General features: G+C 39.3%; 1 protein-coding gene across 2 annotated transcripts in view; it reads right to left on the bottom strand.

Annotated features, from left to right (window-relative positions):
- The window catches only part of RFTN2 (raftlin family member 2), an 82,329-nt gene extending 70,639 nt beyond the window's left edge, over positions 1–11,690 (bottom strand). The window contains exon 1 of one of the 2 annotated variants that reach the window (XM_066232748.1): positions 11,036–11,690. In XM_066232748.1, coding sequence (XP_066088845.1) covers positions 11,036–11,174 — 139 coding nt within the window. In that variant the 5' untranslated portion in view covers positions 11,175–11,690. The remainder of the gene's footprint in view (positions 1–11,035) is intronic. The other variant, XM_066232749.1, reaches the window with a different exon arrangement.
- Between the last annotated feature and the right edge of the window lie 5,552 nt (positions 11,691–17,242).

Below are 17,242 nucleotides of genomic sequence, written 5' to 3'. Positions count from 1 at the left end.
AGAGGATATGCACCTCCATGTTTAGTGCAGCATTGTTTACAATAGTGAAGATCTGGAAACAGCCCAAGTGTCCATCAGTGGATAAGTGGATTAAAAAGCAGTAGTACAAATACACAATAGAATACTACGTGGTCATTAAAAAGAAGAAAATCTTGCCATTTGTAACAACATGGATGGACCTGGAGACTATTATGCTAAGTGAAATAAGTCAGACAGAGAAAGACAAATATCATATAACCTCACTTATATGTGGAATCTAATGAACAAAGTGAACTGAGGAACAGGATAGAGGCAGAGGGTCCCTGGGTCACAGGGAGTAGAGGGACAGCAGTCAGAGGGAAGGGGAATGAGAGGACGGGATCAGAGAAGGTAAAGGGATTAGTGAAATTATATATATATAACACAGAGCTATAGATAACAGGACAGCAAATCCTAGAGGGAAGGGGGGATGGAGTTAGGGGGAGGGGAGGGAAGGGGGTATAAAAAGGGACACGGGGTGGGGGGTGAGGGTGTTATATTCAGTGGGACAGTTGAATCCATGTAAATACAATAAATTAAAATAAAAAATTTAAAAAAGCATATTGCTTAGGTTTGAATCCTAGTTATGCCGTTTACTAGGTATATGATCTGAAACAAGTCTGTACCTCTCTGAGACACAGACAAATCACTGTATTGACTTTCTAGAGTGGCTTTGCTAGTAACTATAAAGCCTGAGCCCAGTGCCGGGCACAGAGTAAGCACACAGACTTCAGAGATGGTCCTATTGGTGGCCCGGCTCTGAGGAAGATTGTTTCAAATGAAGTTGTCCTCAGAGACAAGTCATTGCTCATTTAAAAAATCTCCAGGAAGAAGATCATTGTAGAGATTTGGATTTATTCCAAAAACATAGCCTGGCTCCCAAATTGTAAAAATCTAATCAAGGCTCCTAACTCACACTCTAGATCAGTGGTCCCTGACTCGTGCTCTGAATCTCAGGTCCCAAATTCACTCTTTAGAGTAGGAGTCCCTAGCTCACACTGCAGATCAGGGGTCCCTCACTCGCACTGATCTACCAAACTGAGTCATGGACTCAAAGGCCCGTAGGTACCAGGCTGATAAAACAAAGAAAGGAGCTGTGGTGCTGGATACTCAAAACCTCATTCCAAGAGAGCAGCAGCCCTGCTGAGAGCTGCCTTATGGGCGTGTGGGTCCAGTGTTACTGGATCTTATAATTTCCACAAACCCTCAAACTCGTATGTAATACCTTTCAATTTTTAAGAGTGACAGTGAATTCAAGTATTTTAACCCTGTACACACCAAGTGAGACCTGTTTCATGGCTAAAATACGACCCATGTCTCATTGGTTTGTGACTTATGCTCTGGGTCAACTCCAGGATTCCGCAGACCAGAGCATTCCCAGGTCTCGGCCATGCCACCTAGAGTCCTAGACCAACTTAGACAGTGTTCAGCATCTTGAGACACAGACGAAGGGACTCAAGTCTCCCTCATTAGTGGAGAGAGGACGGTGAGGGTAATAGGAGGACTGCGGTTCACTCCATTTACAAATCATCCTTCTTATCCTACAGCAAGACTTGGCTTTAAACATGCTAGCATCAGTCAAGAAAGTTAAACCCAGGAACAAGAAGAGGAAAAATAAATTGGGAATTGTGTGGAGAACTTTTCTCCATGTAATTCCCTGATTCTTCACAATGCTTTTACACTATGCTGAAATGAGGCAGGAAGGCGGATTCAGCTTAGAGATGTGAGGAAGGGGAGAGCCGTGCACACAGACTGAGGCGTGCCCACGGGTCTCCATGATAGGTGCAGTGTTGGAGGCCAAACCTTTGATTTGATATTCTTACACTGGGGCAGTGATATCAGAGGCTCTATTACTTTTTAAACACAGGAAACTATGGGGGAGGTGGCGGCTGTTTTGGCTAGAATTTAAATAGCACTGGCGGTTAGCAGCAGCTGCAAACCATCTTGCTCTGAGCTCCCCACCATTCGTTCTTTCTCAGTTCTTTGGGAGAAGGAACAAATGGTGTTGTTCATAGCATTAATGGGTGTGGTTGGTTACTGTTAAATAGACGCTACATGATTTGTAAAAGCTTTATTATACCTTACAAGGCGATTGTGAAGGACTGATGAAAGAAGGCATTTTGTAATTTGCTTTGAAAGCTATACAAGAGCAAAGTGGATATTTATAATTAAAACCAAAACATGCTGAAGGTTAAGCGGCAATCATTTATCCTTATAGTTTCTAAAGTAAGTGATCAAGGACTTTTAAATTCTCCTTTCCTTAAAGTCTTCATAAAGACCAACTTTTAAAAACAAAGTCACACCACCAGTATAAAGTGGAGAACTTATTCAATGCCAAAAGCTTTGCTCTGATGATGTAACTATGAAAACAGTCCAAGACATATATATTTTCTTTCCACCAGTTTACTTTTGAACATTAGTGTATATTTTTGAAATATTTATGAAACAGTGTTTTCTCAGATAATAATGCAATGTGCAAACACTGGCAAGTAATTTTACCATATTTTCAAAAGGAAACAGACTGTCAATCTCCATATTCTATCTAGCAATTATAGTAAAAATGAATAAGGAACATATACCAAGTGCATGTTTTGTGCCAGACACACAAAATGCTTTACATGCCTAACCTCTTTCTTTTTTTGTGTGCAATTTTCAAAGGTTTATTACTGACTCTGCAATACAATGAATATGGCTGTACATTTCTAATCTTAACTAATCCTTACACATTCCATAAGGTAGATATTATTATTATTTTCAGATGAGAAAACTCAGGATGCGAGACAGTAGGTAAATTGTCCAAATTGCTACTAAGTGGTAGGAATGATTGGACCAGACAGAGTGACTCCAGAGCCGGTGCCCCACCCTAAGGACGCTTGACCACGTATAGGAAAGTAACCTTCATTGATTTGGATTATTTTAATTCAGAATTTGTGAAAATTCAGACATGAGCTGGGCTAAAGCTTTTGGACTACAATTAATTATTAAGTAATTAATGTATGGGCTTTAAAAGGAGTATCTGGTTTACTTATCAAAATATTTTAAATTATGTAGACATATAAACTACCGTATCTAAATGAGTAATCTTTTATGTTTTTAATGAAAGCTGCCATTTCTGTAGTCACTCATTAATATTTTCAATTGAAGTAATATAACTGCAATTTTATTTTTATATATTTAAAAGTTTTTATTTATTACTTTTAGAGAGAGAGAGGAAGGGAGAGAGGGAAAGAGAGACAGAGACATCAGTTTGTTGTTCCACTTATTTATGCATTCACTGGTTGATTTTTGTATGTGTCCTGACCAAGGACGGAATCCTCAACCTTCACGTGTCAGGACGATGTTCTAGCCACCTGGGCTGCCTGGCCAGGGCAATCCCTGTAGTTTTAAAATACACTAAAGCTCTATTGAACCATGTAGTTCGTTGTTCCAGGCAGATACAAGAGGGATCACACTGTGGCCATTCCGAGCTCCTGCAGCCCTGTTTCCCTGCGGCCTCCACTGTGTGCTGCTCCCCCTCCATTCTGTTTTATTCGGAATTCCCAGACACACACAGTTTTCTGTCATTTCTGAGTCTGTACATCTTGTCTTTCAGCCTTGTTTGCCTTTCCCTCACTTCTTACTCAGTCTATTTTTTAACCTTTAAAAAATGTTTGGGTGGGGGTTGAAATGGAACCTACAAAAGAATGCACAAAACATTCTTAGAATTGCCAACACTTTGTCAGCCACCTTTCATTCACAAATCAGAAAACGGTGAGCATTCTAGAAGCTTCCCCTTCCACGCTTTCCAATCGCGCCTCCTCTCCCTCTCTGTACTACTTGAATGCTTATGGTCATCACTTCCTTGCTCTCCTTTTCCGCTTGCTATCCAAGTGTGCAGTCTTGAACACTACAGTTGAGTTTTACTAATTTTTTGAACTTTATATAAATGGAATTATATGGAATGTACTTTTGTGTCTGTCTTCTTTCACTCAACATTATATTTACGAGATTTGTCTGGTGTGGCTTGTGTGGTTGTAGTTTGTTCATTTAAATTGCAGCATAGCAGAGGTTGGCAAAGTGCCGCCTGTGGCCTGTTTGGTTACAAACGGTATGTTGGCACAACAACGGCAGAGCTAAGCAGTTGTGACAAAGGCCATATGGCTTGCAAAGCCTAAAGAACTTACTATTTGGCCCTCTACAGAAAAAGTATGCTAACATCTGTAGGATAGTGTTACATTCTGTGACTATCCCACAGTTTATCTTTCCTGTCTCTTGTTCTTGAATTTCTGAGTTGTTCTCGCTTTTGGGTTATTACAAATGACACTTCCATGACCATTCTTGCATGTGCCTCCCGGTGCACACATGCCCACATTTCTGTTGATTATATGTACACAAACTACATAATGTCAAAGCACTTTTTCAACCTGATCCCACTAATTTACCAATACCTATTATTAGCAATACTTTTACATTTTAGCCATTTTGAATGATTTGTGGTGGTACCTCACTATAGTTTTAACATGCATTTTTCTGATTATTAACGAGGTCAAGCACATTTTCATACATCTATTGACCATTTGGATTTTCTATTTTGTGAACTGCCTGTCCAAGGTCCTTGTCTATTTTTCTATTGGATTGTCTTTTCCTTACTGATTTATTTGCAGTTATATTTTATGTATATTCTGGATACAAATCTTTGTCTAAGTCCCACTCATTCTTTTTTTAAAAATTATTTTTATTTATTAATTTTTATTAGACGAGACACAGAGAGAGATAGAGAGAGAGAGAAGGGGGGGAGGAGCAGAAAGCATCAACTCCCATATGTGTCTTGACCAGGCAAGCCCAGGGTTTTGAACTGGCGACCTCAGCGTTCCAGGTTGATGCTTGACCCACTGCACCACCACAGGTCAGGCCCTACTCATTCTTTAGATCTCAGATAAGATGGCATTCTTTAAAGGAGTCTTTGTGGGTCCTATCAATCAGGTTGGGGTGCTCTTCTTTCAGGATCTAGAACCTTTACATCTCTAGCATAGCCTGTACCACAGCGTGCAGTATACATGTTATAACTGCATGCTCCTTTACTGGTGTCTCAGTAGGATGCTCAGGATGCAAGTTCATAGAGCACAGGCACTAGGCTCAAACAGTGAATACATGGCCTGACCAGGCAGGTGGTGGTGCAGTGGATAGAGTGTGAAACTGGGATGCAGAGGACCCAGGTTAGACTCCCTGAGGTCACAGGCTTGAGCACAGATTCATTAGGCTTTAGCGCGGGATCGCCAGCTTGCACGTGGGCTGCTGGCTTGAGCCAGGGATTATAGACATGACCTCATTGGTCACTGGCTTGAAGCCCAAGGTCGCTGGCTTGAAGCCCAAGGTCGCTGGCTTGAGCCCAAAGTGGCTTGAGCAAGGGGTCACTCGCTCTTCTGTAGCCCCTGGTCAAGGCACATATGAGAAAGCAGTAAATGAACAACTAAGGTGCTGCAACGAAGAACTGATGCTTCTCATCTCTCTCCCTTCCTGCTATCTGTCCTTATCTGTCCCTCTCTCTGTCTCTCTCTCTGTCCTTGTTTCTCTTGCAAAAATAAATAAATAAATTAATTAAAACAACAACAATGAATACATGTCTAACCAGAGAGAAGAGCCATATATAGGAACAAAATCCCAATATAATGTAGGTTGCTGATAGACATGTATATGCATTTTCTCCCAACATCAGTAGTATACTTGATATTTACTAAAGTGAGTCAACTCTCTGCTATTATGAAAGATTTTCTCCTCCCCCAGTTCAGAATAAGCTCGTTCTCTTCCACAACAGTCTGAATTTGTGAGGTTTTATTGTTTTTCCTAAACTAAAATATCTCACCATGTCGAACAAAATGGAACTTCTTATACAGTTTTTTCACCTGGTAGGGATTTAGGCTAGGCACCATGATAGAGATTATGTTGCCATTTGAGTAAGTATATTTTTTATTATTAATTTCTTTTTATGTAGCATTTTACATTTGAATTTGTGTGTGTGTGTGCGTGTGTGTGACAGAGAGAGAGAGAGAGAGAAGACAGATAGGGACAGACAGGAAGGGAGATGAGAAGCATCAATTCTTTGTTGTGGCTTCTTAGTTGTTCACTGATTGTTTTCTCATATGTGCCTTGATGGTGGGGTGCTGCAGCTGAGCGAGTGACCCGTTGCTCAAACCAGTGACCTTGGGGTCATGTCTATGATCCTATGCTCAAGCCAGTGACCCTGTGCTCAAGCTGGTGAGCCTGTGCTGAAGCCAAATGAGCCTGCGCTCAAGCCAGCAACCTTGGGGTTTCCAACCTGAGTCTTCCATGTTCCAGTCTGATGGTCTATCCACTGTGCCACAGCCTGGTCAGGCTTGAAAATCTTTTGACTGCTTGAGGAAATGCCCAAGAATTTAACAGATTCAGAAAGAAATAGAAAATTTATCTGGATCTTTCCTTCCTTCCTTCCTTCCTTCCTTCCTTCCTTCCTTCCTTCCTTCCTTCCTTCCTTCCTTCCTTCCTTCCTTCCTTCCCTCCCTCCCTCCCTCCCCTATTTTCTGATCCATTATTCATCACTTGTGGATTTTTTTTCAATTTTATTTTATTTTTTCAGAGACAGAGAGTCAGAGAGAGGGATAGATAGGAACAGACAGGCAGGAATGGAGAGAGATGAGAAGCATCAATCATTAGTTTTTCCTTGCGACACCTTAGTTGTTCATTGATTGCTTTCTCATATGTGCCTTTGACCGTGGGGCTACAGCACCAAGTAACCCCTTGCTTGCACTTGTGCATTTTTAAAATGCATTCTCTTCAGTGCTGCATCTTCATTATTATGGAACGTTCTCTAGTATGTAAAGTTGCTGAGCATGTTTTGTTTTGGAAACCCTCCCTTTCCTTGTGTTCTCTGGCGATATCCATTCATTCTCTGCTATTTTGTTGAGTTGTCCTCAATGTGGCTAAATATGCCTGACAACTCAGCCCAAGACACTTGTGCTCTGCTTATATTCCCTTCATCTATTTCAATTTCTCTTGGAAATCATTTCCCGCCTTGCATCTATAACTGTCTCTATCAGTATGTTCCTTGGCCATCTCAAATGCAGCATGCCTGCAATGGAACTGCTCTATCACCGCACACAGGCTCTTTTTGGAACACTCCTCCTACTGTAAGAGGCAATATTTCCACAGTTACTCAGGCTCAGAACAGGGAAGTCACCTGGACTCCTCATTCCTTCTGTCCCTTCATATCCAGCCAGCCACAGGCTAAGTTCCTCCTTCACGATGTCTGTTATAATTACCCTTTGCATTCCAGACTTATTTCTGCCCCTCATGTGAGGCTCCTCCTTGATTAGCCTTGACTACCACAGCTGTCTTCTAACTTTTATCTTCCCTCTCATCTCTCCAGAAGATTCACATGAATATTCTAAAATCATTTCTCTGTATCTATCAACTGTTTTTTCAAAAACCTTTATTTATAGCTATTTATTTCTCATAGAATCAGGAAATCCCTCCTTAGTCAAATCAGAGCATTCCATACTCCATTTATTTCCAATTGCATTTTCTGTTTCTCTCTAAATAACCTCTCTTAGCTCATTGCTCTGTTCAATAGCCCTTGAATGAGCCTCTCAAACTCTTTGCCTTTTTCTGATTATCAAAGCCCTATTTTTTCTTCAGGGTCAGTTAAAATTCTAATTTGGGTTCTAACTAATCATATTCAGAATGGACTTTCTTTTTCTTGACACCTCTTGTGTCTTGTATTGCAATTTTTCACTTGCTAATTCAACATAACTTATTAGCCATTGGTTTTGTGTCAAACCCTGTGCTAGAACACAGGGGATACAAAGGTGGTTAAGATACTGTTCCTGACCTTGAGGAGTTCACGGTCTTGGCCCCTTTGACCAATCATAATATAGAATACTGGAGGGCAGAAATTATGTCTTAGTTCTTCTTTACATTTGCACTACTTATTGGCATCTTCTACAGAACATATATTATATATATTTATTGTTGTTAACAGTGATGATAAAAGACAACGAGAGTTTCTTGTTCTAATAATAAGAAAGTAAGCTAGAGGTCAGCAAAATTTTACTTAATATATTTTACATAATTCTACTAGAAATTAAAATAAAGAACCTACCAGCTGTCCTTCTGTTGGGTTTTAGTATTATAGAAACTCATTTTAGTCATAAAGCTAAATAAGCTCTAAAAATCTGTAAAGCTATTATTATTTAGATTGTTTACTGGGCTTGTACAGGGAGGTAAACAAACCCTTTTGGATAATTTGCAGAGTTAATTTAACTATTCATTAATAAGTTATATTTAAGATACTCATATATATACTCACTCTGAAAAATGAACATACACAATTATACAATAAACCAGAAAATTTATTACCAAAAATGTATTGAAATCTCACTAGTGTATTTGGTACACCTGGCATAAAGCCAGGGGGTATAGTAATAATTTTTTATTAAGTACTTACTAAAGTACCAGGTACCTTTACAAGTAGATTATTTTATATTATCTCCTTTAATCCGTAGACTAACTCTGTTATGTAAGCTCCACTGAACTCTCATTTTACAGATGAGAAAACTGAGGTATAGCTAAGTTTACAAACTTGCCACAGTTATGGGATTCAGAACCTTTTGACTCTAGAGGCTCATGCTTAATGACCATGCCATTATCTCTCCCACAGAGATGTAAATAATGGCTCAAAAAATGTCCCCCCCCCAATGAAAAAAACAAGTGTAGGAGAAGGCAGAGAGAGAGAGAGAGGGAGAGACTATAACATGTAACTTAGGACAATCAATGGAGGAAAATAATTAAGTTGTTCAAGATAATTATAGCCCCCATAACAGGAAATTTGGAAGAGTCTCCTCCTCTTGCCCCACTGAGACTACTCTATCTCGCATTCTGTGTTTGGAAGACAAGGTAAGAGACAGGCTCATCGTGAGCACACACAGCTGTCACCAGACCATTTTGTTTCCTGGAAGGGTGCTCATTACATAGTGGCCGCTGAGAGGCAGGGGTACCACTATTCCGTCCTCCTTACAGGTATCCCGGGACAGAACCGCCAGTGCCAAATGCAAGGCGGGCATGTTTTCATCTCCCCTGACTCGCTCCTCTGTATGCTGGAGTGGCTGGTGGCGGTCAGGGATGAAACAGGAAGGTGGTCTGTGGACTTGGGCTGATGCAGAGCCTTTGCTTCTGAGGCAAAGACAAAACCAAACCAAACCAAAACAAAAACGTGGAATAATTGGTGAGAAAAGGAACATCAGGAGATGGGGCATCTGGACCAAATAGGAACCAGATGCAACTTTAAAATATATGCCTGCTTTGTGTGTTAACATTTGCAAACTATAATGTAATAATCTGTTACCTCCTCCAAACACCTAGTGTGGAAGGTAGAAATTGTATTTCTTTCACAGAGAGGACTTCTGATAATAACGAAATCAAAATGACTTATAAAAAATGCTGTAGAGCTTTCTGATTTAATGATGACCGCATTTACACAGATTTGTTTGACATTTTTAACATTGTTGGGAGGAAATAAAACAGAAAATATTTCAAGTTACTGTAAGCTCTTGATCCCATGAGAAACTGTGCAGCAAATCTTAAAGTGCAGATCAAAATGGCCCTAGCCTGAAGTTGATGACTAGACAAGGTTTTAAGTTTAAGGAGAGTGACTGTTTATGTCCTATGGATTTACAGAAATCAGTCTTAAAAAATAATAGACATGGACAATCAATGGAGGAAATATTGCACAACATCACAAAAATTTTCTCAAATAATGGTTTTTGAAAAAGTATAGAGAAAGTTCATACGATTGGTTACTTCTTTGATTGCCATGAACTTAATTGACTTTTAATTTTCATAATTAAAAAGATAATTAAGAACACCAACCTTTTTTCCCTTTGGTAGCCTTATCCTTAGATAAAAGTAAAAATGGGAATATGTTAAAAGTATCTATACAGATTTTGTGTCTGCCCCTGGAAGGGAGTTTGCTGGCTGGCTAGCTCAGTTTTTGACAAAGAAAAATGGGCTGCTGCTGCTTCTCGCACAAAGATGCACTGTTCACAGGGCAAACCAAAACATGGGGAATTTGTGTTTAAGTTGAAAAGAAATTAAATGCTATCCAACACTATACTATGCTCAGTTTAAACTTTCTAACCACCGATAACAAGTGTGGCTTTTTCATATTAAAAGTATATAACTTTGTAATAAGAACTTAAAATACTGGTATCTGGAAATTCTAACAGCAAGCTCTAAATTCCATTTTTAATATCCCATTAGTAAAGATACAGTTCTGCTTTGTAAAAACTCAGTTTCATCTGTGAGGTTGGAAACTCTTAAGTTTCCCAAAGAAGTGAGGCAAAGTATTTGTGAAGTCGAGCTGCCTCTGTTCCTTCCACAGGGCTGCCATCTGGGCTTGTTTATTTGTGTTTCCAACTTTCTGGAACAGGGAGTTTCTGTTAGGGACAGGGCACCAAGCAAAGGAAGTGTCTTACAGGAGACTATGTTTTTCTTTTTTACTGTATGTTGAAACTTTAAGTGTAGTTTGGTCAAAAATATAATATAACGAGTACAATCACAAAATTTCACGTAGCTGGAAACCTCAGAATTGTCTTAGCAAATACTCTTTCACACGATGCAAGTAGTATTTCCTACATGTTACCTTCTGTGCCTTTCAGATCATTTTCAAAACACAAACTGTCATTAAGGCATTAGCTATTTGGCCTTGAAATCAAGAATTTTCCATCTACACTTCTACAAATAAGCATTTGATTTAAAAATGAGAGAAATATTTCTTAGCAGTTTTTCTAATTTTATAAAGTACATATGAATCATGTCACAAAATAAAGAAGCAATCAAAATAAAATCCTTAATATATAATTAAGAGACAAAGCATTAGTGTCAGATTGATTATACAATCTGATTATGAAGAACAATTTAAAAATTCACAAACCAACACTTAGAAAAATTAGTAGTCCTTTATCTTTGAAACATTTCATTTAACAAATAAAACAGAAGGAAAAAGTACCTTGTAAAGTAAAATCCAGCAATACATATTCGTAAGCAAATTCTGTCTTTGTTTCCACTTGCGGTCTCTTCAGGGTAGAAAATATTTTTCCAGGGCTGCTATCATCAGGGTCTTCTAGCTTTCTAAGTCCGCACCCCATGGCAAAATCTGTAATGAATTAAATTGCAGGACAGAGGAAGGAGAGCAGCAAACTGTGTTGTTTAAGCTGCAAAAAGAAAGTTACAGACCTAACTGCTTTGATTTTTTCAGCTAAACCATAGATACTCAAAAAGAAAACATTTGAGTCCAAAGAAAGAATCTGAAGACTTTTTCTATCCATTTTTTTGTACAGTCGTTGCGCCGGTCATGATTAAACTACAGCTCCGGGAGGTTGGGCTTGATCTTCGGAGAAACATGCAAGCTGCTACAACTTAGCGGAGAATTTCCATGCCACGTCAATTTACAGCCAGCCCCCTACCAGAGTTCTGTCGCTCAGAGCACCAACTGTGCTTTGTCTATTCCAGTTGGCTGGATGATAAAAGAGTTGTCCAAAACGGAAATAAAAAGGCAAAAGTGCAACTCAGATGGAAATATCTACAAGTAGAGGATATATTCAGACCCCAGTGGCGTGTGATTCTTTTTCTTTTTTTCTCTTTTCCCCTCTTTCCTGTGCCCACCCCCTCCTTCCTCCTGGCTACTACCAAGAAAGCAAAAGGAGAGAGGGGGGGGGGGGGAGAAGGAGAGAGGGAAGAGATGAAAGAAATGGATTTTCAACATGGTTAGGAACAAAAATCATTTCCAGAACGGAAGTTAGCTTTATGAGGAAAGTGTGGAGTCTAAAAGGAGAAAGGTTGTTTTTCTTTTTTAAACAAACGCTTTTAGTTTTCAGGTTGTACTTTTGAGGATTTCTTTCCACATGAAGGTTCTTTTTGCTGGAAAAATTATACACTAATTACAACTGCCAAATAGAAAAAAAATATTAAAATGTTTTAATAAAAAGACTTAATTGCAAAGGAGAGACAGATAAGTGGATAACTAGTTTCCCCCAACATCTTTAAAGTTTGAAATATTTTACTATTAGAAGGCTTATGGTAGTAACTAATAATACTCTACAGGTCCTAAACGATCCATAATTAAATAAACAACAATACTGACAACTTGATTTATTCAGTCTTATAAATTGCCCTTTACCCAAAATCAAGAACAATTTATGACAGGCCAATTGTAATGACTGTTCACCGCATTTTTACCATTTACAGGTCAGGTGCTATGATGCATTCATCAAAACTGTGAGCCACAGAATCAGACTGGGTTCAAGCCTGCTTCTAGTGCCTACTAGAAACGTGATCTTTGGCAAGTTACTTGACTTCTTCAACTTTCAGTTTCCTCCCTGATAAAATGAAGTTAATAATAGTACTTACTTCATAGATTTGTTATGAAGGTTGAATGAGATAATCTTATCTCACATTCTATGCCTGCCTAATAGCACAAAATAAATTTATTATATTCTAAAACAGGGTTGAGAGGAGTAATAGGAAGTGATTCTGCCACCACTCCCATTGTTTACAAAGTAAACCCTGATCACATTTCAGATTCTAGAGAACACAAGCCTGAAAAGATTTTTTTCAATCACACTAAGAGTACACATGAAAACTCTCAGAGAGGGGATGGATTATTTAATTTGTAGATTACTATGACCTCTTCTCTCTTCCTTCTGTCTACTTGTCTTTAAATAGTTTACTTCTCAGAAGTGTTTGTAACAGAGGAAAATTCCACAGTCCTTCATTCTGAAAGATGATCATGGTTGGTGGTAAGCAATTTCTGGGTAAATTTGGCTCAAGACAGCAGACTCTGACCCAGTGTGACTCGTTTGACTATTCACAGTGCTTTCATGCCTGTCATTTTTATGGTCTCTTTTGTGTGATGGGCTGTGAGCTCCTGTATGGTAGAAAATGGAATATTTGAAGTTCATTAGTTTTTATAGCAGTGCTTGAAGATTATTTATTAAGTACTCACTGTATTTATTAAGTGTCTGCTCTCTTCCAGATGTAGGCTGGATACACAAGATGACTAAATGTGGCTTCTGCCCTAAAGAAACGTACAATGGGGAAGGCAGACTTTTAAACAGATCATTTCAATATGATTTGATAGCTGCTGAGATAAAGCATGCATAAGATGCTGTAGAACCCAAGAAGAGGCCTCCAACACAGCCTGGAGGGTGATACATAAACTGTGTTGGAGTACGAATAGGCGTAAGATAAAGAAAGGTGGAAGCGTGTGTCAGGAGAAGGAGAAAAGTATGAGCAATATCAAAGAGTCACGGGACAGTATGCATACACTTGATGGAACATGAAACAGAAATTACTGGAACATAAAATTTTAAAGAAGACTAAACTGTAAGGGAGGGAAGGGCTAAGTTGTAATGGGCCACATGCCATACAAAGGGAATTTGGACTTTATAGTGTAGGCACAAAGGAGAATCAAATAATCAAATGAAAAATATCAAAGGAGGAGTTTGAAGTAGGCAAGTAACGTCGGTTTGTATTTTTGATGAGTCACTAAGACTGCTTTGGAGAAGACAGTTTGCATGGGAACAAGAATGGAGGGAGACAAGTCAGTCAGGAGAGTATTGCAAAAGTCTGGTTGATAGCTGATGACTGAACAAATGAATGAATGAATATGATGCATCATTATGTCCCTAAAGAATTTCTTTTATTTTTAGTAGAAGGAACTACAGTTCCTTTAGTTCACATTTGAGCCAGCGAGTAATCATTTTTGTCTCCATAGTCCAACAAAATTAAATTTTATCTTAATATTTCAACAACACATTTCCAGGTATTAATATGGCAAACATTCTTGCTGTTTTAACAGTTATGTGAATTTCATTGTATCAGTTAGTACAATGTTTGTTAGTAACATTTTGGTGTTTTTAAAATTTTTATAGTGAAGATATTTGTAAAGATTATTTTTTTCCCACTTTAGTATTTCCTAGATACTTAGATTTACTTCATAAATGGTCAAAGAAAATAGTTTACATACAAGAAAATCAATTAAAAAGTATTAAGCAGAGAAAATGTATTCTAATGAGTAAATAATTCTTTATATTACAAAATAAAATATGTGGGCCTGACCAGGCATTGGCGCAGTGGATAGAGCGTCAGACTGGGACGCAGAGGACCCAGGTTTGAAACCCCGAGGTTGCTGGCTTGAGCCGAGGGCTCATCCAGCTTGAGCACCGGCTCATCAGCTTGAGCACAGGGTCACTGGCTTGAGCGTGGGATCCTAGACCTGACCCCATGGTTGCTGGCTTGAGCCCAAAGGTCACTGGCTTGAAGCCCAAGGTCGCTGGCTTGAGCCCAGGGTTGCTGGCTTTGAGCAATGGGTCACCTGCTTTCCTGTAGCTCCTCTCCCTCTCCATCAAGGCACATATGAGAAAGCAGTCAATGAACAATGAAGGAGCCATGATGAATAACGGATGCTTCTCATCTCTTTCCCTTCCTGCCTGTCTGTCCCTATCTGTCCCTTTCTCTGTCTCTGCCACAATAAAACATAAACAAAAACAAAAATAAAAAAACAGAAATATGTGGTTGGCCATAAAACTATTTAAGGCATTACTCTTACTTTTTTTCTTTAAAACTGCATTTTGAATAGTAAGCTTTGTTGGTTATCATATATATTTGTTCCATACCTCTTTACTGCCTCGACATTTTACTTTATTTAAATTTTAATTATTTTATTTTTGCCTCTTCATTTTTTAACAAATACTTACGGTCAAAAAAATTTCCACCTCTTCATTTTGTCCTTAAGAAAAATGTACATTTGCCTGAGTGGTGGTGGTGCAGTGCCTAGAGCAGGGGTCCCCAAACTATGGCCCGCGGGCTGCATGCAGCCCCCTGAGGCCATTTATCCTGCCCCAGCCGCACTTCCGGAAGGGGCACCTCTTTCATTGGTGGTCAGTGAGAGGAGCATAGTTCCCATTGAAATACTGGTCAGTTTGTTGATTTAAATTTACTTGTTTATTTTAAATATTGTATTTGTTCCCATTTTGTTTTTTTACTTTAAAATAAGATATGTGCAGTGTGCATAGGGATTTGTTCATAGTTTTTTTTTTGGTTTTTTTTTTGTATTTTTCTGAAGCTGGAAATAGGGAGAGACAGTCAGACAGAATCCCGCATGCGCCCGACCGGGATCCACCCGGCACGCCCACCAGGGGCGAAGCTCTGCCCACCAGGGGGCGATGCTCTGCCCCTCGGGGCGTCGCTCTGCCACTACCAGAGCCACTCTAGCGCCTGGGGCAGAGGCCAAAGAGCCATCCCCAGCGCCCCGGCCATCTTTGCTCCAATGGAGCCTTGGCTGCGGGAGGGGAAGAGACAGAGAGGAAGGAGGGGGGGGGGTGTAGAAGCAAATGGGCGCTTCTCCTATGTGCCCTGGCTGGGAATCGAACCCGGGTCCCCCCGCATGCCAGGCCGACGCTCTACTGCTGAGCCAACTGGCCAGGGCCTCATAGTTTTTTTTATAGTCCGGCCCTCCAATGGTCTGAGGGACAGTGAACTGGCCCCCTGTGTAAAAAGTTTGGGGACCCCTGGCCTAGAGTGTTGACCTGGGATGCTAAAGTGTCAGGTTCAAAACCCCGAAGTTGCCAGCTTCAGTGTGGGGGTCACTAGCTTGAACAAGAGGTCATTGGCTTGGCTTGAGACCCCCAGTAAAGGCACATATGAGAAACAATCAATGAACAACTAAAGGGATGCAACTATGAGTTTGCTTTTCATCTCTCTCCCTTTCTCTCTCTCTCAAGAAAAAAGAATGTACATTTCTTTGATGGTATATTTCTAATTTTTGAACAAATGTTCTGATTTTTAAAAAAGATTTTATTTATTGATTTTACGGAGAGGGGGCAGGGGATGAGAAGTAGTTTTTTCACTCTAGCTGTTCATTGGTTGCTTGTCATATGCTCCTTGACTGGACAAGCCCAGGGCTTCAAACTGGCAACCTTAGCATTCCAGGTCAGTGCTGATTTGTTTTTTTTTAAATAAATAAACTTGATATTTAAGAGCAATGTTAGGTTTACAGCAAAATTAAGCAGAAAGTAAGGAGAATTCCCTCTCCCAACACATTCATAACCTTCTACTAACATCCACTAACATCAAATACCAGAGTGGCACATTAGTTATCAATGAATTTGCATTGACACATCATTATCACCATAGTCCATAGTTTCCATTAGGGGTCACACTTGGTGGTGTACATTTTATGGATCTGGACAAATGTATGACATGTATCCACCATTACAGTATCCTACAGAGTGCTATCACTGCCCTATCTGTGCTCCACCTATTCACACAACCCTTACTTCCGGTTCTATTCGGATGCATCTGGCATTATACTATGAAGGGTAAGATGTGGATCTAATTCTGTTCTTTTCCACCCTGATTTCCAGCTGTCACACCATATTTGTTTTCATAGACAATCTTTTACCAATTATGTTTCCCAGGCTTGTCATATATTTAGTACTTATAATAATTAAAATAAATTTTTGGAATGTTTTCTAACATTGGTTATTTTTTTCTGTATCGAGTTATATTTGTTTGTTGCTAACTGTAGGTTTTGGGGACAGCCTTCTGTATTTTCTTTTAAATGGGGTTTAAAGGGCAGGCAGGCTTTTATGTGGCTGAGTATGATGCAGACTCATGATCAATTCTTGTCTATGTTCTAGTGTGGGCTCACTTAGTCCTTTAATGAATGAATGAACCTTATGAAAAATTCTTCACAATTGGTAGCTGCTTATTATTCTTAGTTACTACTCAAATTTAGATCACTTGAATTTAGATCACTTGAGTTCACCAGTCTTAAGGCCTCTAAGTGTTAATTAAGGCCTCTAAGTGTTAATCCACTGTTTCCTCTAAAGAAAAGTTCTTGCATAATAGTAACTTTTTTCTGTTTTAAATTTATTGATTTTAGAGATAAAGAGACAGAAACATTGATCTCTTACTGTATGTGCCCTGATTGGGGATCAAACCGACAAACTTTGTGATTCAGGGATGATGCTCTAATCAACTGAACTACCTGGCCGGACATAACTTTTAAATACAATCTATTTTATGAGGCCCTGCTCTAAAGATGTAAATTTAATGATAATTCAACAAATTTTTATGGAGCACCTATTACACATGTAAGGCACTATGTGGACACAAAGATAAAAAAGCCAGTTTATGCTCTCCAGAATTCACA

The sequence above is a fragment of the Saccopteryx bilineata genome, chromosome 5 (genome assembly GCF_036850765.1).
Source record: "Saccopteryx bilineata isolate mSacBil1 chromosome 5, mSacBil1_pri_phased_curated, whole genome shotgun sequence".
In the NCBI taxonomy this organism is placed as follows: domain Eukaryota; kingdom Metazoa; phylum Chordata; class Mammalia; order Chiroptera; family Emballonuridae; genus Saccopteryx; species Saccopteryx bilineata.
Note: the sequence above shows the minus strand (reverse complement) of the source record. Positions and strands in the feature narration are given on the sequence as shown.